This window comes from Malaclemys terrapin, chromosome 5, assembly GCF_027887155.1.
Source record: "Malaclemys terrapin pileata isolate rMalTer1 chromosome 5, rMalTer1.hap1, whole genome shotgun sequence".
NCBI classification, from domain to species: domain Eukaryota; kingdom Metazoa; phylum Chordata; order Testudines; family Emydidae; genus Malaclemys; species Malaclemys terrapin.
Window position 1 is genome coordinate 44,139,317 of NC_071509.1, and position 22,028 is coordinate 44,161,344.

General features: G+C 40.3%; 1 protein-coding gene across 6 annotated transcripts in view; it reads left to right on the forward strand.

Annotated features, from left to right (window-relative positions):
• The window catches only part of KLHL5 (kelch like family member 5), a 102,167-nt gene that overhangs the window by 35,151 nt on the left and 44,988 nt on the right, over window positions 1–22,028 (forward strand). For all 6 annotated transcript variants that reach the window (XM_054030426.1, XM_054030427.1, XM_054030425.1 and 3 more), the window contains 3 exons: window positions 8,243–8,425; window positions 18,747–18,883; window positions 19,457–19,653. In XM_054030426.1, the coding sequence (XP_053886401.1) occupies window positions 8,283–8,425; window positions 18,747–18,883; window positions 19,457–19,653 (477 nt within the window). In that variant the 5' untranslated portion in view covers window positions 8,243–8,282. The remainder of the gene's footprint in view (window positions 1–8,242; window positions 8,426–18,746; window positions 18,884–19,456; window positions 19,654–22,028) is intronic.

A 22,028-nucleotide genomic window follows, 5' to 3' on the forward strand; every position in this document is an offset into this window, starting at 1 on the left:
AACTGGCAGAGCATATAATTGAATATATTTGCTATGACCAAATTAAAATTTAACTTTAATATAGCTAACCTATAGCAAAATTAATCTTTACAGCTACTGAAAATAATATGCACACAATAGCTTTACAAGGCTTTTTTTGAATTACTTTAGAGTAACATTTGTTCTGTGCTTAACTGTGTTAAGAATTAGTTTTACACTAAATTAGAAAGAAATAATGTAGAGGTAAGATTTCTATAGCTCTGAAATCTTTAAGTATTTTTGAGAATAAAAGATTCAAATGGAAAAATAAATTTTATTTATTTTAGCTATGAATCTCAGTTATAATTGTCTCAGGTATGTGCATTTTTGCAGTGTTCTGCAGTTGTAAATCTGGGCATATAAATCTGTATTTTAATGTCCATATTTATATGTTGATTATGCAGCCGAATGTGAGTACAGCTTAAAGAAAAAAAATGTTTTACTTCATCCATTGAAAGTGATATATTGCCAACCAGCTTGTGCAGCAAACTAAAACATGAAAAGTGCCTTAAATTGATTGTGGTTGTGCTAATCAAGTGTCTTAAATTGTAAACATAATTATGTCCATAAAATTATGGTAATAGTTTTGTTTCTGTTTTACATCTTGTTTCTGGTGCTAAAAATAAATAGTATATGATATCACTATTGTTTTTATCAAAAGGTGTATGTTAACTGGTGGAAAATAAGTAATACGTAATTTAATTTCTCTTTTTTTTTTTCTGTTTTTTTCCCAAAATGTCAGTTTATTTTCATTACAACCTTTATTACTTAGCTCAACTATACTATACAGAGTAACGTGTCTTGCTGTGCCCTTTTTTGTTGTAAATATTAGAAATGCTACAATAGCTAACTTGTCATCTCAAATTAATTTTCATGTGGTTTGCTTTCTAGCTTTTAAAATTATTTTGCAGTGACTTGATATTCTAAAGAAGTGTGATTATCTTTATTTAAAGGGGGCAGAGTTTTATTAATAAGTCTATTAGAGATAGATCAATCTAGTTAATATAGTTTCAATGTGTTTGCGTTCCCTTTGGAGAGTGTACCCGTATATAGAAAAATTTAGTTGGTGCAAAGGCAAACAGACAAGAGCAAACACTGCACAATTTATGGTTTATATCCTTAACAAAACAAAAATTCTCCCTGTTTAGGAGTCAACATAGTATTTGCTTTTGTCACTGAGTTGGAAACATTTATCAGAATTATCAGGGAATGAAAAACTGCATAATGAGGCTTTATAAAAAGCAATTTAGTCTTGCTTATAATAAGTATATTTAGCTATCAACAAAATGAGTTTCAGAGAAAGTACCTAAGAATCTTCTATATGAGGTGATTTTCAGTATGTGTTTTTGTAAACAATTATATGAACAGTTACTACAGATGACATGAATACATCACCATTCAATCTGCAAAGATAGTCTTTTTAATATTTTCAGAAACATCTACTCATTGAGTGCAATTTTTCTATGTACAGCACTACACAAACAAAAGAGGATATTCCCAAGGTGAAAACCATTGGTATAAAAAAACATGTTTAATTCAAAGAGATCAATGTGCAATCTTTAAAATTAAAGAGACATTTTGATTTGCAGAAATGGTCAAGTACAGGAAAGGAACTGAAGTATGACCAATAAAACTAGTTAATAAAAGTGGAGTATTACAATTATCTGTTTAAAGTATAGGGGGAATCTGTGTATAATCTTAGTATTTTAATTTTATTTATGGTGATGGAGTTCTGTTTTTTGTTTTGTTTTTGCAAGTGGCAAGGGTTATGTAGTACTAGAAATACAATTGAAGTACAAATCTTGTCTGGCTTTTGTAGCCTTTAACAAAGTAACTGCATCCTTGTTTTCTTGTATGTTTACACTCGTAATCTGAATCATGTAGAATTATTTGCCTGGTGTGTGTATTCTTTGTATTGTGCTTTAACTCTTGCCATTACTTTATTTTCATTTAAATGAGAGAATTTTAGGTAAATTATGGGTTCAATATGAACTGTCATGCCTAGTTAATGCTAATGGTTAAGAAGTTGCTTCATTTAATCATTAGTTTGTGTACATTTGCATCATCAAGATAAGGTGTATACTAAACCATTTCTGCTACACACCCTTTATAATAGGTATGCAAGAACCCCAAACTGGAATAATCTAAAAATACCAAACAATGTGGCACATCAGTTGACACAGTCTGACTGACTGAGCAGTTGGAACCTCCCTCCTGCTTGTAATCATTAAAGTAAAGAGATTTAATAACCATACAATCATTTTTCTGTATATGTTCTTCTAAAATACAATTTCACATTTACTATGTTCTTTTGGGTAGCACAAAAATACTTTGTTGCACTCGGACTTCCTTCCTAATATAAGGGCCCCATGCTCCCTTCATGTGGAAATAAGCCACATCTGGGAGTAGAAAATCCATTTTAACTCAGTTTCTTTCATTGAATTCTTCTGTAAAAGAGGGAAGACTTGGATGGACAGGCGCGCACGTGCATACACACACCACCCACCCTCCTCTGTCATAAAGGAGAATGAGATTCCAAGCCCATTGATCTGCAGAGATCTGTAGGAGAGAAATGTTGTGTGTGTGGAAAGTTCTTGCGTCTGCACTCCTCTCTAGATGAGTGCCATGTTGCAGGCCCTGGAAGCACAGCATGATAGAGGAAATAGTCCTGTATTCTGCATGTCTTCTCCCACCATGCCATATGGGAATATGTGGGCCAAAGCAGAGGGAAGAAGGGGATTTACATTCTGTTTCTGGTGTTATGAAAGTTTAAAATCTTGACATGTATACTTTAACATGTATATTGGGGCCTATACATGAGATCCTTTTTGCTATTGATCCTCTCTTACACCTCCTGTAGTGCTGCTGTGTATTAGCTCTTAAATACTATAGGGTGTACCTTAGGATTGTCAACTTTGTAATATTTAAAAACTGGACACTCCAGCAGGAGTGCCGGAACTTCCTCTGCCCTGCCTTTTCCCTCCCAAGCCCACCTCTTCCCCTGAGGCCCCTCCCCCCGTTTGGTCCTCATCCCCCTCCATTCCCCATTGCTCGCTGCTTTTTCCCCTCTCTTCCTCCCCTTTCTCTCCCCCTCTGCTCGGGTTGGGAGGGACTTGTCTGCAGAGCTGGGGCACAGAGAGGCAGTTATCCAATGCAGGTAGGAGGCAGCCCCGGCTGAGTAGGGGATGGCACGGGTAATGACCCGGTGCCTCCCCGCCCACATTAACCAGACTTTTGGTGTCTGGTCAGTAGATCTGACCAGACACTGTCAGGTCTCCTTTTTGACCGGACTTTCCGGTCAAAAACCGGACACCTAGCCACTCTGGTGTAGGCTAAGCATAGAAAAAGTTCATTTCACCTAGATATCTCTGGAAGATTGTTAGGGATAGGTTATTTAATGATTAAATAAATACAAATTAAAAAAAAAACAATACCATGGAACTAAACAGATCTGTGTCAGACATCACTGATCAGTTTACTAGTATATTGTATCCTTCCTCCCCACCCCTCACTCTGTTGTCTTTTTAGATTGTAAATTCTTTGGAACAGGGAGCATGTCCTATGTGTTTGTACAGCACCTTGCGCAAAGTAGATCCACCCTGAAATAATGGTGGTTTGTTGATTTGTCAGTTGTGGGTTTGTTTGTATTAGGATGATACAAAGACACTTAATACTAGCTGAGGGGCTTATAGAGGAGTATGTACTGGTTGTGTGCCCCGTCCTAGAAAGTAAACCAAAATCAGAATAGACACACTGATAATATGAAACAAATTTTCCCTTGTAAAACTGAAATTGTCAGCATTCGTATGAATAAGACAATTCTCAGTAACTCAGGCAGTTATAGAAAGTGTTAGTGTCCTGTTTGTCTCTAGAGAGGCCTCACATACATACAAGGGTTAAAAAAAAAAATTCTGTATTTTTTTCCCACCTGGGTCAGAAAATTCATTTTAGCATTGTTCTATTGTGAAAGGTGTGGGTTGCTTTTTTAAAAGACCTTTTTACTCAACAGGGGTCTGTTCCTCATGTATCTTGTGTCTTACTCTGCTGACAGATGTTGAGGGGTTTTGTTTTGTTTTGTACTGCTTTTCACAATTGTCTTGTGTGTTTCTGAGATCTAGATGTCAGTGTCATCTCAGTCTTTACAGAACTAAAGATCTTTTTTAGTTCCTTCTAATCCCTGTCTATCACCATTAAATCCTGGTCTCTAACTCTCTCAAACTCAGTGTCTTCTTTCACTCTTTTCTTCTTTTCCCCTGCTATCATGCCCCCTCTTCCCAAATATCCTGTTTACCACTAAAGGATATTTGCTGCTGCTTCTGGGACCACTAAAATTTATTCTTTTTTTGGCATTCCCCTCTTTAAAACTCTTGCCCATGCCTTTTATAATTTTTCAACTTGGGTACTGTAAAATTATGCTTTTTAGCCTTCCTGTCTCTCTTCTCTCCAAAACATACAATTAATGTCATTTCCTTTTGCTCTGTCCATACCACCTCCCTTCAATATTTGAATCCCTTCCCTGGCTTCTTATTTCTTACCATGTTAGACTGAAAGTGGTTAGCCATGATCAAAGCAAGTCTTATCTGAAAAATGTTTAGCACAGATGTATACTATTAGGAGCATTTTTGTATGTAGATGCAAGATCTGTGATCTGGCCATTAGCACAATACATTTCTGTAGTGTAGACAAGGCCTTAGTCCTCAAGTTCAAGGGTGTATATACTCTCTCTTCCCTTACTCTCTCCTATAACCACCTCTATTCTCATTTCCTCCTAATTTCCCCTTCTCTTCCCCCTTTCCCCCCCCCCCCGTCTTTTACTCTCTATGTTTCTCCTAGTCCTCGCTAACAATTCCAGTATGCCTTCATGCCTGCATTCATGCTGAGCTCTACATTTGAAAAAATCTTCTACTTCCTGTTTGCCAAATGCCTTCTCCTTCATATCCCAAGAATCCTTCCTACCTCATTCTCCTTTTCAAAAAACTTTCCACACTCTCTGTTACTTGAATTGATGTCTTGCTGATTTTTTATTGTAAGCTGTTCTGGGAAGGAACATCTTATTCCATTTTTGTGAAGTATCATATGAATATTTGTAAGTTTACATACACTAATAATTCAGAAAAAGCTGACGTCTTAAAGTTCCAGTGGTGAGTTACATTTCTTGCCTCCATCTACTGACCAAAATAGATGAACAATATATTTGACCTATTATGCACTAAAGATTTTTGCAAAAAGGTTCCCATTGGTAGCACCATTGTGAACCCTAGTCTAGAAAAGACTTCAGCAGCTTCCTGTATTTTTACCACTGCTAGGGTGACAGATGTCCCGATTTTATAGGGACAGTCCCAATATTTGAGGCTTTTTCTTATATAGAAGCCTATTATGCCCCACCCCCGTCCCGATTTTTCACACTTGCTGTCTGATCACCCTAACCACTGCTTGGTGTCATAGCAAAAATGGTATAGTGTGTGTGGGATTTTTTGGGTTATAGCAGGTAACTGTATCACATTAGCTATTCGAACTGTAAAATCCTAGTAGAGACTAGGCACTGCAGGTAGCCTTTACTGCGAGGGGACTAGGCGAGATCAGCCTTTATAATCCTGCCTGTGGTTGACCTCACCTAGTTTACCTCACAGTAAAACTGCAGTGACTTGTCTCCACTAGAATTTTACAGCAGGATAACTAATGCATGTTTGTTATGCCATGGTAAAAATGCAACATTTTCTTGGCAGTGAAGACAAAGCCTTAGTTTAAACCAACTGGACTAATGGTAGTATTGGTAGGCAACTTTTTACAAATGATATTTATTGAATAATTGTTTTTCAAGCCAAAGGCACTAGTCCTTAAGAGGAACAATGTCCACGCTAAGTTTAAAATCTCAGATGTTGGTCCTATATACTAGTTCCAAAAAGGATATTTAGAACTTTTTATAACGGGAAAAGGATAAAATATGTTTTTGTTTTTTCACTCTACCATAATGAAGTTTGCTCAGACTTAAACATTTTATTTTATTGGCAAAAGCAAAGCATTGAGAAGCTCAGTCTAAGACATGGTCTACACTAAAAAGCTACTTCACCCAAAGGTATGAAAAATTCACATCCCTGAGTGCCATAGTAAAGACGATCTAATCTCCAGTGTAGACAGTGCTAGGTTGATGGAAAAATTCTTCCATCAATCTACCTACTGCTTCATGGGGGAATGGAATTACCTAGAACCCCTCCCATCGGTGTAGGTAGTGTCTACACTGAAGTGCTGCTGCAGTTACACTGATGTAGTGAATCAAGTGTAGACAAGCCATAAAAGGTGAATATTTTTGAAAATGGAATGTTTGAAAACAGCTGCTTATAAAGAATGATGGATTTGTAACCTTAATTATGGTAGGCAGGGCTAGTGTTTACTAGAATTCTTATGTAGTAATTACATTTTTTGTTTGCTTTGTTACTATCTGAGATTATAAAAATCCACAGTTTACATGTTCCCTGACACTGTGCTCCCACCTCCTCCAGAATTTAGAAAAAATTGACATTTCTTCTGCTTTCAGAGATAGCTTTCACATGATAAACTGCTGCTCTGTGTCCTTGTTGAGCTGCAGCAGTGCATTTTGAAACAGCAAAAGGATAGGTGTGTATTCCACCATCCCACTTTTTAATAGGCTGTTAATATTGAAGCCTAATTATGATTACTTCAGTGCCACCAAGATTAATTGTTTTGCTACCAAACAATGAACCACTTTCCCAGGCAAAAATACTTAATCAAAAATCTTGCTTGGAGTAACAAAATCCCTTAAATTAGTGGCACTCAGACTGCGTTCTGTGATCCTCAGTGTTAAATGTTTTAAGACCCAAGTAATGAGTTGACTTCCAAAGAACTACTCATAATTAAAATAAAGCATGTGCTTAAATTCTATGCTGGATTGGAGTCCTAGGCCTTGTCAATGCTACCACTTAAGTTGACATAAGTTATGTTGCTTAGGGGGTAAAAAAAAACCCTCTGAGCGACATAATTTACATCGACTTAAGTTTGAAAGAGTAAACTGAACTGTATTTTCACCGACTTATGTTCCAAGATATGTGACAATAAAAATATTTCCACTGCATACATGTCATAACTATGTGTATGTAAATATTTATTTTTCTAAATTTATTCTCAAAGGAGTTGTATAGAAAGGGCACTTTAAGACATTTATCTCTCAAAAGTACTGATGTGGCCTCCATTACAATAGTATCCAAGAGCCTTACAACAACCTGTAAGGAAATGGAAATGTCGTTATACCCATTTTACAGATGGGGAACCAAGACTCAAAGAGACTAATGGTATGTGTATACTGCAGCTGCGAGCATGCTTCCCCGCCTAGGTAGACAGATGCACACTAGCTTGCTCGAGCTAGTATGTTAAAAATAACAGTGTGGACTTTGCAGCATGGGTGGCGGCAAAGGCTGGCTGCCCAAGTATAAGTCTACCCAGCCCATTGGACCCAAACTTGTGTGGCTAGGCTATGCTGCAACATCCACACTGCTATTTTTAGCATACTAGCTTGAGCGGAGTTAGCACGTCTGTCTCCCCATGCTGAGACATGCTCCCAGCTGCAATGTAGACATGTTGCCATAGCTATGCCAGCATAACCCGGTAGTGTGGATATAGTCTACACGGATGAAAGGGATTTTTCTGTCTATATAGGAACACGACTTCCCCAAATGATGGTAGCTAGATTGATAGAAACATTCTTCCATCAGTTTAACCTCCAGCATAGATGTAGCTAAATCAGCTGCATTGGTCAGGGGTATGGATTTTAAGTATAGACCAGGCTTCAGTGTCTTGCCTAAACCTACATAGGGAGTCTGTGGTAAAGCAAGTAATGGAACTCTGGTCTTCTGAGTTCCGGGCTAACTCCCTAACCACTACATCAGGGGTTCTCAAACTGGAAAAATGCGGTTTTAATTTATAAGAGGGGTTGCACTCAGAGGCTTGCTCTGTGAAAAGGGTCACCAATACAAAAGATTGAGAAATACTGCATTAGATCATCTTTCCACTCTTCAATGGACTTTGGACCACACACGTGTGTATGGAGGAGGGAAGATGCGAATAAAAGTAATTGCAAGAGACAAAGTGTTAACCTGAGTAATATATATCACTTCTAAAATGCAAGCATGACTTTCATTGTTTCAGCTATGAACAGAATTGCTGTATTAAAATATTAGCCATACTAAGATTTTGTTATTATGTCCTTTAGGACTTCCAACAGCAGTCAGACTCTATCATCTTGCCAAACTATGGAGCCTTGTACATCAGATGAATTTTTTCAGGCACTCAACCATGCTGAACAAACCTTTAAAAAGATGGAAAACTACCTGAGACACAAACAACTATGTGATGTGGTATTAGTTGCTGGTGATCGCAGAATTCCAGCTCACAGGTAAATATCTAAAAGATTCTGATTCTAAAATAAATTACATTGGCTTACCTATGTTTGTGCATCTGTGGTGTAAGGGTTAACTATTTTGCTTTAAAATAAAAGATTCAAGAAAGAGGAGGTTTTGATGAAATAAACTTTGGAATCTAAAAATTAACTTCTGTCTATTCCCTGTGATACATGATCAAAAGTAATTCTAATGGGTACAATGTTAATTCCCACCTGTGACTAGACACTCAAAGATTTGGCAAACAAAAACAATAAAATCCCTACCCAGAATCAATTTTGAAAATATTTCAAGGACTGTAGTGTATCAGAGGGGTAGCCGTGTTAGTCTGAATCTGCATCTGAAGAAGTGAGGTTCTTACCCACGAAAGCTTATGCTCCCAATACTTCTGTTAGTCCTCAAGGACTGTAGTATTTTTTACTGTTCACAAAGAAAAAATTGAATTTAACATTTAAATGTGTATTGGATGTTCCCTTGTGTCTTCCAAATTAATTCAGTGTTATGGTTTACACAACTGTAAGACCAGCTGGACGATTTTCCCTTAGCAGCATCCGTAGGGTTGGTCTCGGTCCCCCCTGGAGTGGCGCCTCCATGGCGTCCAATATAGGAGCCTGCTGACCCTCCACCCCCTCAGTTCCTTCTTACCGCCAGTGATGGCTGGCTGGAACTTTGCTGCGTTCCTGCAGCAAGCCTAGCAGTGTCTCAGTTCGTGTATATAGTTCTGATTCTCATAGTTTTATAGCTAGTGTTAGTTGTAAGTTAGTCAGCTGTTGGGGGGGGTTTCCCCTAAACTCAACCTTTGTCCCCTCTTGGGGCATGCCCGGGTCCCCAGGGTTTAAACTCTATGCGGTCTGCGGGAAGTTTATGCCGAAGAGTGACCCCGGGAATCGTGAACAGAATTCTCTGCTCTGGTGGAGGAGGGGAAGCTGATCTCACGAGCATCCCTCCAAGCAGCCCTGGACGCAGCAGATGCAACCTCCCGCACACTGGCCACCGGAGTGGTGATGCGGCGAGGTCCTGGCTTCAGGTTTCCGGCCTTCACCATGAGGTCCAACAGACCATCCAGGACCTTCCCTTTGAGGGACCCACATTATTTTCTGAGAAAACGGACAAGTGGCTCCATAGCCTAAAGGACTCCAGGGCTACTTTACGCTCCATGGACCCGCACCCTCCGGCCACTCAGCATAGACAATTTAGGCCGCAGCCAGCCCGCGGCCATATCAGCCCCAGAACCGCCCACAGGCCCCGCGCAGTAGGAGTAGGAGTGGCAGGAGGAGGCAATATCCGTATGCTGGACAGTCTTTGGGCCAACCAAGGCCTCCGTTGGGGCCTAGACCCCAAATTTGATGGTGCGGTCAAGGACAACCTACCAGTCAGGACCTTGGATCCTACCAACCTTACATTTGGTTGCAGTCCTGCTGTTTGGTCTGTCGATGGCCCCGAGGGTCTTCACAAAGTGCATGGCAGTTGTGACGGCCTTCCTGCACAAGCACCAAATTCAGGTGTTTCCCTACCTCGACGACTGACTCATCAAGGGCCGCTCCAAGGTACAGGTGGAGGCTCAGGTGGTCTTCATCAGATAGATCTTCCTCAAGCTCGGCCTCCGGTTAAACGAGGCCAAGTCTACCCTGTCCCCAGTCCAGCGGATAGAGTTCATAAGGGCAGTCCTGGACTCGACTCAAGCCAGAGCGTACCTCCCAGAGTCCAGGTTCCGGTCCATGTCCGACATCATTCTCGGTCTCAGGCGTTTTCCGACCACTACAGCAAGAAACTGCCTGAAGTTGCTGGGGCACATGGCTGCGAGCACCTATGTGGTGAGTCACGCCAGGCTCAAACTGCGCTCTCTCCAGTCCTAGTTGGCGACCATGTACCGACCAACCAGGGATGCGCTGGACTCTGTGGTGACGCTGCCCTGTGCAGTGCTAGACTCCCTCCGGTGGTGGCAGGTTTGTGTAGGAGTGCCCTTCGCCAGCCCTCAGCCTCCCCCCCCCCATCCTTGGTAACCAATGTGTCGGACCTGGGGTGGGAGGTGCACCTGGGGGATCTCAGGACCCAGGGCCTTTAGTCCTCGGAGGACCTCACCTTACACATCAACGACCAGGAGCTGCGGGCGGTGCATCTTGCCTGCCAGACTTTCAAATCCTGCTTGGCAGGCAGATGTGTCGCAGTTCTCACGGACAATACCTCGGCGATGTTCTATATCAACAAACGGGTGTGCATGCTCCTCTCACCTGTGCCGGGAAGCCCTCGCGCTATGGGACTTTTGCGTAGAGCATGCAATTCACCTGATGGCGTCTTACCTTCAGGGGGTGCAGAACGGCCTAATGGACACCCTCAGTCGATTGTTTCACGGTCACGAGTGGTCTCTCCACTGGGATGTGGTACATTCAATCTTCCATCTCTGGGGCTCTCCCCAGATAGACCTGTTCGCCACACGCTGGTGTGGCCGAGCCAGCATTGGTTCACGTCACTGCTGCAGATGTCTGTACAGGCGCTCATCCCGTTGCCCCTGCTCCCGGACCTGATCACACAGGATTGGGCCGCCTCTGGCACCCAAACCTGGAGTCGCTCCACCTCACAGCCTGGATGCTCCATGGCTGAACCTTGTAGAAATGGGATGCTCCCATCAAGTTAGGCAAGTCCTCCTTGGTAGCAGGAAACCCACTACCAGGGCCACATACATGGCCAAGTGGAAACGTTTTTCCATCTGGGCAGGGCAGCAGGGACAGGCTCCGTTGCTCGCCCCGGTCCCACTCATACTAGATTACTTACTTCACCTGAAGCAGCAGGGACTTTCACTCTCCTCGGTTCGGGTCCACCTGGCCACCATCACCGCGTTTCACCCAGGGGCTGACGGTTTCTCGCTCTTCGCAAACCCACTGGTCAGTCGCTTCCTCAAGGGCCTGGACAGACTCTTCCCGCATACGTGACAGCCTGTCCCGGCCTGGGACCTTAATTTGGTCCTCTCTGCCCTCACGGGCCCCCCTTTGAGCCCTGGGCTACGTGCTCACTGCTGTATCTCTCCTATAAGGTTGCGTTCCTCATGGCTATCACCTCAGCTAGGAGGGTCTCGGAGCTCAGAGCCCTAACGTCCGAGCCACCCTAGACTGTCTTCCATAAGGACAAGGTCCAACTCAGGCCACACCCGGCGTTCCTTCTTAAGGTGGTCTCCCAATTCCACATGGGACCACGTTTTTCTCCCTGTGTTTTATCCTAAGCCACACTCTTCCAGCAGGGAGTGTAGACTGCACTCCCTGGACGTTCACAGGGCCCTGGTGTTCTATATCGAAAGAACCAAGCCGTTCAGGAAATCAGTCCAACTCTTTGTGGCTGTGGCCCACAGGATGAAGGGACTCCCTTTCTCTTCACAGCATATCTCCTCATGGATCATGTCCTGCATCTGTGAGTGCTACGATTGGGCGAAGGTGCCTGCCCCGCCGATTACAGTCCACTCCACCAGGGCGCAGGCCTCTTCTGCGGTGTTCCTGGCTCAGATTCCGACCCTGGAGATATGCAGGGCGGCCACATGGTCCTCAATTCATACGTTCACATTGCACTACGCCATCACGCATCAGGCCAGAGACGACACAGTTTTCGGTCGTGCAGTGCTTCAATCTGTAGTGGACTCCAACCCCACCACCTGAACTCCGGCTTGGGAGTCACCTGCTTGAAATGGACATGAACAATCACTCGAAAAAGAAAAAACGGTTACTCACCTTCTCGTAACTGTTCTTCTAGATGTGTTGTTCATGTCCATTCCAGTACCCACCCTACTACCCCTCTGTCAGAGTGCCGGCAAGAAGGAACTGAGGAGGTGGAGGGTCGGCAGGCTCCTATATTGGAGGCCATGGAAGCACCACGCCAGGGAGTGCCCAGGCTGACCTTACAGACGCTGCTAAGGGAAAATCTTCCAGCTGGCGTGCATGCAGTGCGCACACACCTGCTTGGAATGGACATGAGCAACACATCTCGAAGAACAACAGTTACGAGAGGGTGAGTAACTGTTTTTTTACTAAAGGGTTCTTAAATCTAGTGGAGAAAGGCATAGCAAGAACCAGTGGCTAGAAGCTGAAGCCAGACAAATTCAAATGACAAATTAGGCACAATTTTTTAAAAGTTAGGACAATTAACCAAAGGAGCAAAAGGAGATGGATTCTCTATCCTTTGATGTCTTTCTGGATGATGTGCTTTAACCAAACATTGCTGTTGGAGACATAGTTGGCACTTTGTTTCACAGTCATACCACTAATTTTCAAATATGTCATTCCAAGCTATATTGTTTATTGGCAGTTAGTTTCCCAAGGCTCAATTTCAATATTAACCTGAAAATCAGTTTATAGCTGTGCATTTTTAAAAACAGTTTCTTTCCAAGTTCTGTCAGTTTTCTATTGGACAGTTCACCATAGATCAATTGGTCTGGTATGTGCTTCTCATCTATTTGTAGAACATCCTCAGTTTTTCCAAGTTATATTTCCATCAGAATTGCCTGTATGCAGTTGAGATCAGTGTGCATCAATACAATGTGGGGGATTATTTTATTGTAATACTTTGAGTGACAAAAAGATGTCTCAAATGAAAATTAACACTTTGGCATTATGTTTGTAACAAGCCATAAGGAGAATGGAAAGCACTCCTGTGTTGGAATTAAGTGTTCAGGGTGGATAAAAATCAATGATTTAAAAAAAAATTGGATTTCTTTATTTAAATAGGGTTTTTCCTCAAAAATAAAAAAAAAATTCTATCTAAAGATAGTTTTAATTAAGATACATTATAGCTCAAAGATATCTCATCATGGAATAGGGATTATAAATTCTAATTCTATAGTATGAGACAATATATTCATGTAATCTTTAAGAAAAGTTTTGTAAATGAGTTCCAGTAGTTCATGGATTAGGAACCCAATTTTTTTGGAGTTCCAGGGGCTTCTGTATAGATTATTTTGGTTAATCTTTCTATCTACCCAATGGGATTCAGTGCTCAGTCTAGAAGATACCATCAGAGATGCTTAGTTTTGCAGTTCTCAAACTGTGGATTTGTGTCTCCAGAGATAATATGCTTGTTAACAGCAAAAACGTTTTTAATTAAATAAATACATAATATATAGAGGTGAGAAATAACAGTCCTCAACCTTATTGTCTCTCTATAAATTTGTGTACACAGAGTCAATCTCTTACCTCTCTCTAAAAGTGCAAAGTTTCAAAAAGTTCAATGAATAGAAGATTGTTGGGGGCAGAATAGATCTGGACAAGGAGAAGAAGCCTGGAGATAAATGTGAGAAGGGAGGGACAGGCAGTAGAAACAAAAATGAAACTGTTTGAGCAGCACATTCCAGAAGTCTTGAGGTCTTTTTGAGTGTAGCCTTCATTGATTTGAGATCTACCATACCATTCTCTCACTAGAAGGGAAAACCTATAATGGCAGCAGGCGGTAAAAGAGACCCAGTTTGAAATAAGAACCATTCAAGAAATATACTGTATATACTTGATCATAAGCCAGTTCATTTATAAGTCAACCCCCCCCAAGATGGATAAGTAAAAATGGAAAATTTTTATGACCCGTTCATAAGCCGACCCTATAATTCAGGGGTCAGCAAACTTTGGCTCCCAGGCCATCAGGATAAGCCGCTGGTGGGCCGAGGTGGTTTTTTTACCTCAAGCATCCGCAGGCACAGAGGTAAACCTAAGTAAACAAAGTGTCCTGGCGCGTCAGCTGCTTACCCTGATGGGCCGGGACAGCAACTGGTGGGGAAATTTTTTTGGAGGGAGAAGCTGGGAGTCAGGTGAGTAACCCCTGTGACCACCCCCCACATACCTCACCCCTAGCCCGGGACCCCCACACTCTCCCCATCCCATCCCTTCCCACCTTATCTGGGGAGGGCCAAGGGAGGATGTCTCTGGCCTCGCTGGAGCTGCTCCAGCAGGCCGGGCAGCGTGGCGCGGCCGCAGCATGTTCCAGCAGGCTGGGCCAGGCGGCACAGCCGCAGTGTGCTCCAGCGGGCTGGGCGGCGCAGCCACAGCCTGCTCTGGGGGGTGAGGCCGAGCGGCACGGCTGCAGCCTGCCACCCCAGAGCTACAGCTGCTTTGGAGGCTGGGGGGAGAGCAGCGTGGCCAGAAGCAGAGAGACTCTGGCCCCGCCTCTTCCCTTCTGGCTCTGCTGGCTGTGCTGCCTCTCCTTGCTCACTCTGTTGGGGGGGAGGGGCTGTGTCCCACCTCTCCCTCTCTATGCCCGTTCATAAGCCAGCCCCCTTCTCTGGTGCTTCCCTTTTTTACTACAAAAATTCGGCTTATGAACGAGTATATACGGTATGTTTTCTGATGATGTTTTAAAGAAAGTCACACCAGTGAATTGGTGGAAGTCACTTAAGCACTTGGATTCAGAGACTCTTGAAGTGATAATTTCACTTTTAACAGCAGTAGCTTCTTCTTCCGGTGTAGAAAGAATATTTTCTTCCTTTGGACTAATTCATTCCAAATTGAGAAATCGTTTGGGACCTGAAAAAGCAGGAAAGCTTGTTTTTCTTTTCCAGATTATGAACAAACAGGAAAATGAAGGTGAAGACGACAGAGTTAGCTGCAGAAGCCAGTATTTTAAGTTTCTCGTGTTGACCTGGCTGACATAGTCGATTTAACTTTTTTAAATTTCATTTAACTATTTTAGTTAAAAACAATTTGAACAAAAACAAACCTGATTTTAAAAAACTTGAATGTTTAAATTCAAAAATTCATATGCTTGTTTTTTTTAAAAATTATATGTTTGCTGTTGAAGAAAAAAATCCAGACTACATAACATTGTTTTAGTTAAATAAAACCATTTAAATGTCCGTCTGGTGATGTTCTCCTCCTAATACTGCATGGCAAGAAAATCCTCCAAATATTAATGATTAACCTGTTGAACTGGAATAGTTCACCTCCCAATGACTTCATAAATATCTGCTTCAATTACCTTTGGTAAATGAAATAACCAAAAAATCAAATAACCAAAAAATCATTCATTTTCTGATTTAGCTGTAAAACTAATCTGAAAAGTTTTCAAAATAAATCACTTAAAAATGTATAGCGTGTACCTTCTAAAAATGAAACCTACATCTGTCTCTGAGTTGTGAAGAATATGTATTAAGGCTATAACAACCAAAAAGAATGCACTTTTATGTAGAAATCTATGATTAAATTGAGTCTTCCTGACTAGTGATTTAAATCAAATCCACCCTGGAGGGTTCTGCACTTGTGCACACGCATAAGGAACAGACAGAAGCACCGCCAGCTTTTCTGCCGCCCTAGGTGGTGGAAGGTCCTGCCCCAAAATGCCGACCCTCACAGAGGCGGCGGAAGGTCCCGCCGCTGAAATACCATCGCTGTCACCGCCCACCAAATTGTAGGTCGCCTAATGGGTTGCGCCGGCCCTGGGAACAGACAAGAATAAGCCACCAATTCTGCTTAAAATACTACAGAATCCAAGTAAACTACTTAATCATAGATTCAAAAATTAAAAGCTACTTCCAATGCAGAACTTAAGAAAAAATGTCAAAAGCCAATCAGTTACTCTGAAATTGTTCTTAAATAAAAGTCCAAAAATTTGTGTTCTATTAAAAGTCTTGTGTTCCTGATATCATCTGAACTGTGATGGTGGAGATGTGTCTGAAAACCAGAGCACAGATAGCTTCTGGAAAGGATGGGGAAAGCGGATATGTTATGTCCAAGTTCCTCTATACTGGCATGGCTGGAGCTTAACTTTGTTGAACTAACCTGTTCTTAAAGAGAAGTCCAAAAACTAACCTGTTTTAACTAACACAATGTTCATCATGACTTGGCACTTAGTGTGGACTGGGACTGTTTACCGTGTCTTTTAAACATGACCTGTCCTTGTTTATCTTAGGTGCTAAGTTGTTGTGACAGGCAGATTTCTTAAACTATGTAAAACTTATGAATTCTGATTATGAACTTGATGTGTGTCATATGTGTTTAATATTCTATTATAACATTATATGATTATATATAATTATACATTATATATTATACAATTATATATAATTATATATATGTTTAACTAATATTATATTCGTTAAAACAAATTTCCTAAAATTATGCTTTTTCCCAATATAGACAAGATTTCTCACTACAACTGTAGTGAGAAAGGTGGAGGGGGGGAAGTGGAGCTGAGTGTCACGGATAGAGTTCCAGGAATAAGAACACAAAAGGAAGACTTAAGGCTATGCCTATGCTATAGGGTCGATGTGCGCATAGCCCCCTGCCTTAGATGCAGCTTATCCCGTCAGAAGGAGTTTTTCTGCCAGTGTATGAGCATCACCTCCCAGAATGACATTAGCTATGCCGACAGAGGAACTCTTTGGTTAGTATAGCTGCATTTATACTAGGGTTTTTGTCGGTATAGTTATGTTAGGCAGGTGTGTGGTTTTTTCACACCTCTGGCCAACATAGCTATGCTGGTTTACATTTTGAGTGTAGACCAAGCCTAAGGCAGTGTTTACACAAGAGTTGTGCCGATTTAATTATATTGTATAGTTTAAGTGGTATAACTACCCCTAGAGTGGCTGAAGTTATATTAGCTTAAATGTGTTTATACCAGTATAACTTGGACAGAAGGGGAATAAACTGTACAGTCATAAGGCATCTTTTCAGTAGTATAATTGTCTCTACTCTAGGACTTATACAGATATAACCACATTGAAAAAATCACACCCCTTACTGAAATAGTTAGACCAGTGATCTGTGTGTAGACTGGGTCTTAGCTTAGGCTACTGTTGCAGCAAACACTATTTTCCCCTTAGAGCCCTAAATATTATTACAATACTGTCAGTGTTAAATATTTTTAACGTGAGATATTTAGTTTACATGTCTGGTTCTGAATTTTAATGGAAGAATATAATGAATTGCAAGTTATTTTAAAATTTGTTTTATTAACTCATTCAAATCTAGTCCATCCAAAGAACCATTCACTTTCTAAACTTAACCATGACTACGTGGTCCCAGGACAACTAAGCCTTTGACTGAACAGGAGAATATCAAATCAATCTGACAAATCTCCCTCAATGACAAGATGAATTTATCTCATACCAGTCATGCTGTACAGAACCCTATTCTGAGAGGCAGTATTTGAAGCTGAGATTTTATTTAAATGAAAAGCTAAAACACCCAGAACTGCCACATGGATAGCTATCCTAACGAATTATTCTAATTATCCTCTGGGACTGAATAACGTAGTTTATCAAGAATGGGCCATAAAAGGAATTTTGTATTACAGAATACTGTTATAATGTCCTTTGAAATGTTTAAAATGCTTTTAAACCATTTTCCTCATGGTCAAATTGTGTTTAATTCAAGTTCTACACATTCTCACCCATCTCCATTGCCTCCAAAAGGCTGGCAAAAGGTATTTACGTGATGCAGCCCTGGACAAAGATGATGCAATGGATAACAGATGGAAGATATGCAGACACAATTTAATGAAAAGTAATGGCTGCAACACCGTCAGCAATCTATAACTTTGCAATTGATAAACTAAGACAATTTTATGTAGTTCACCTGTAAAATGCATCCAGTTAATCCAAATATCTGTAAGAAATACTACCAAGCATTCCCCTTGCTTTTCCACTCTATTTAATCATATCTTCAGCTACCTTAATTCCTGAAAATGTATTACTATTATAATATGTATTAAGTGTTTTGATCTCTCTCTGATGCAAATAACTCTTCGCTGAGCATTAACCTAGACATGCACTCATCCCAAACAGTTGACAAAAGTAATGTGTTAAGTGCTTGCACAAAAAAGGTAACTCTACTATTACCATATTCCTGTGACTGACTTACTATACTCACATATGGAATTTTCAGATTTGTATGATCTCCAGTTCTACTCAGTAGGCAGGTTCTGTCATTGATGTTTGTATCAATTAGCCTATGAGGAACATAAAATATTTTAAAGTATTTTTTAAAATTACTAAGAAGTAATTCCTTTACCATTTTAAAATTAATAATTGATTGTTTTTTCCGGGTATTTTTCATACAGTATCTAATGCTATGTATTTGCTTCTTTATGTATTATTTTTATATGGCGATTATAAAAAGTCATTGAGCACTAAAAGGGTAAATAATTTACATCAGCAGAAAATGTACTTTCAGTAACAGCACTTCATTATTCATAGGAAGGAACTGGGGCATGAAGCAGTTTGTCAAGTTTAAAATGCTTTCCTCAGTACAATGCACCTTCAAAGGGCAAAATAATGAAGCATTTATTAACAAACGTCAGCTTCACTAAGATCTTTTTTTGCCTCTCTCTCCCCTTTCTCCAATATGGTCTCAGATTAGTTCTCTCCTCTGTTTCGGACTACTTTGCAGCCATGTTTACTAATGATGTAAGAGAAGCAAGACAGGAAGAAATCAAGATGGAAGGTGTAGAGCCAAATGCACTGTGGGCTTTGGTTCAATATGCATATACAGGTAAGAAGAATGAAGAAAAGGGTGGTAATGTTTCTCTGATGTTCTGTCCCTAAGTGAACATCGTATTCCATTATTAGATTTCAGATATTTGGTAGAAATGCTGCACCATACAATTGAACTGCTTATTTATTAAAACTACTATTACTGCCATTATCTAGAGCAACTCAGTGGGATCTAGTTAGTTGTTAGTTGATGTCTAGTTAGTTGACAAATTTAAAAATATTTCAGATGCATCCTGATGGGCGAAAAAAGAATTTTTTTTCATAATTCTTTTGCACTATATTATGCAAGCTACTAATTTTTAATTTTTGGGCTGTTTTGTAGGAATGTTATTGTCTTAGTTCTGTAGCATGTTCTGAAAATAATTCTATGTTGTTTATGATTTTTTGGGAGGAGGTTGACAAAAGATAAAAGCAGGGGAAACAGAACTACCATTACAACCACATTTCTCTCTCTTTCTCTTACTTAGTCTGTCAAAAAAACTTTTTTGTGTGTGTTCAGAAAAATCTCTTGTTGGAATTACAGTCAATATTCTTTCATAAATAATGAGCACCCTTCTTTTAATATTGTTAGGTCGCCTTGAATTAAAAGAAGATAATATTGAGTGCCTGTTATCTACAGCTTGCCTTCTCCAGCTCTCTCAGGTTGTGGAAGCGTGCTGTAAGTTCTTAATGAAACAACTTCACCCATCCAACTGCCTTGGAATCCGCTCTTTTGCTGATGCACAGGGTTGCACTGACTTGCACAAAGTGGCTCACAATTTCACCATGGTATGTCCTTATTTGTAGCATCATCCATTCATTGATTTTTCTGTAGCAAGGAAAATATAGAGTATCTGCCTTCCTGAGGTAAATGTTGCTATCCCACCCCCACCCCCTAAGAGCCATTGTTATTATCAGAGCTATTTATATACTGTGACATTCAGTACTGCTTTCTATCTTGGTAGTGTTCCATTTAATCAGAAAAAAAAGTAATGGGTAAAATCTTCAAAAATGCCTGTGACTATTTAGAGAAATAGCATGGGTGAGGTAGTATCTTTTATTGGCCCAACTTCTGTTGGTGAGAGAGACAAGCTTTCGAGCTTACGCAGAGCCCTTGTTCTGGTCTGGGAAATGTACTCCGCCACCTTCTATATAGCAACATAGGAACAAGGAACATATGTTCTTAGGTAGAGTCATGAGTAGCCAAATGCAAAAGTATAGCCAGCAATTAAGTGAGGGTTTGGGGATTTATTTGGAGCAAGTCTGATTCTCTGACATTCTTAAATTTCATTCCCTCACCAACATCTTTTGTTAATTTTTCTCCTTACCTCCCTCAAGGGTATAATTTTATGGTAACTCTACTATCAGAGAAGTGTAAGGACCTAAGAGGCATATCTGTCTGTGGCCAGTTAGCACTGCTGCTCTTTGCTCATGGGAGTTCCTAGAATTACGTGAGGTACTTCTCTCCACCTCTCATGATATGGCCTCTGCTGGTCTAGGCTCTTGGGAACTGAACCTAGGCAGGGGGGAAGGGATAGCTCAGTGGTTTGAGCATTGGCCTACTAAACCCAGGGTTGTGAGTTCAATCCTTGAGGGGGGCCACTTAGGGATCTGGGGCAAAATCAGTACTTGGTCCTGCTAGTGAAGGCAGGGTGCTGGACTTGATGACCTTTCAAGGTCCCTTCCAGTTCTAGGAGATGGGATACCACATCAGTAAACTTAGTATTAAAGCCTTTGATCCCCTGTGTGGTATCCCCACGTCATCTGAAATGTATGATTTGTGTTTCTTAATTGGAATTGGGGTAATTGAATCAGAAATCCATCAATTCTCCTTTTACCTTCTGAATTTTTGCTGAATGGAACCCGTTGTTTGGTTGTTTTATTTTTTATTATTTTCCTCTGACTTAATGTCCAAGCTTACTATTGTTTGCAGTGTTGTTGTATCCACGTTGGTCCCAGGATAATAGAGACAAACTTTTGAGGTACACGTGGAGACCTGAAGAAGAGCTCGGTGTAGCTCAAAAGCTTGTCTCTCACCAACAGAAATGGTTTACCTCACCCACCTTGTCGCTTCAAGTTTACTATGAGAGATTAGAATCAAATATCCTGGCATTCTTGTTGTGTGTGATTCAGTTCCCTCTCAGGTGGGTGGATCATTGATGCATTTAATAATGCATCCATACTAATGTTTATTAAAACACGTGAATGAATAGTGTGCAAATCACAGTATATAATGAGAAAAGGTTTCATTATGGTCAAGTATGGATTGAAGACAGAGCGTCAATAAAACAATCAGATGAGGCAGGAAGAATAGAGTGAAACAGATATGTATGATTATGAGAAATAGTATGCTTAATTGTGAGAGACTGAGAAATCGTTGTACGTTATGATGAAAAAAATCACACAGAAATAGACTCCTTATTTTTTCCTTGCCCAAACAGTTTTTTTTTTCTAAATAAATAATTGTCTTAATTGTGGTACTGTCTAGTCATGTTCTTTTAACATTTACTAGTGGAGTGCTAGAATCGGAAGGTTAACAAAATATTATTTGATGCAATTTAAAATATGAGCCTTTAGAAGGTGTACCTCCATCTGGTCTTATTATTTTGACAGCAACTGTTGGTTGTTGTCTCACTTCTTAAAAGTTAGTTTATTACTGACTCGACATCTTTCCTTTAGTAAGAAGTTGTTCAATTCACAGGAAAATAGTTGCGTATCTTTAGGCCATTGTTTACTTCAGTGGCACAATTACTGATTCTAAAGCTTTGCCATGAATCAAATTTAAATTAGCTGGATTTTAAAAAGCCATTTTCAAACTAATTAGTTGTGCCAGATGGATTCTTCCCAAGGCCTTTTTAATGTTGTTTAGTTTCAATGGAGACATGAAATTGAATTTTAGTAATAATGAGTAATACTGAAACAGTTCCTTTGGTTTGAAACTAATGTTGCTATAGAAACTGAATAGAAATGTATAGTCCAATTGAATCTTCAATTAAAATAAATCCCAAAATAATTTCATTTGTTTAAAAGCAATTTGAAAGCATAAAAATGTTTAACACTAATAAATACTAGTCACTTGATGCTCATGCCATTAAAAATATTAAAGCATCAGGATTAAACATACCTATAGTTCTGTAAATTCTGTTGTTTGTTAAAATCCATAA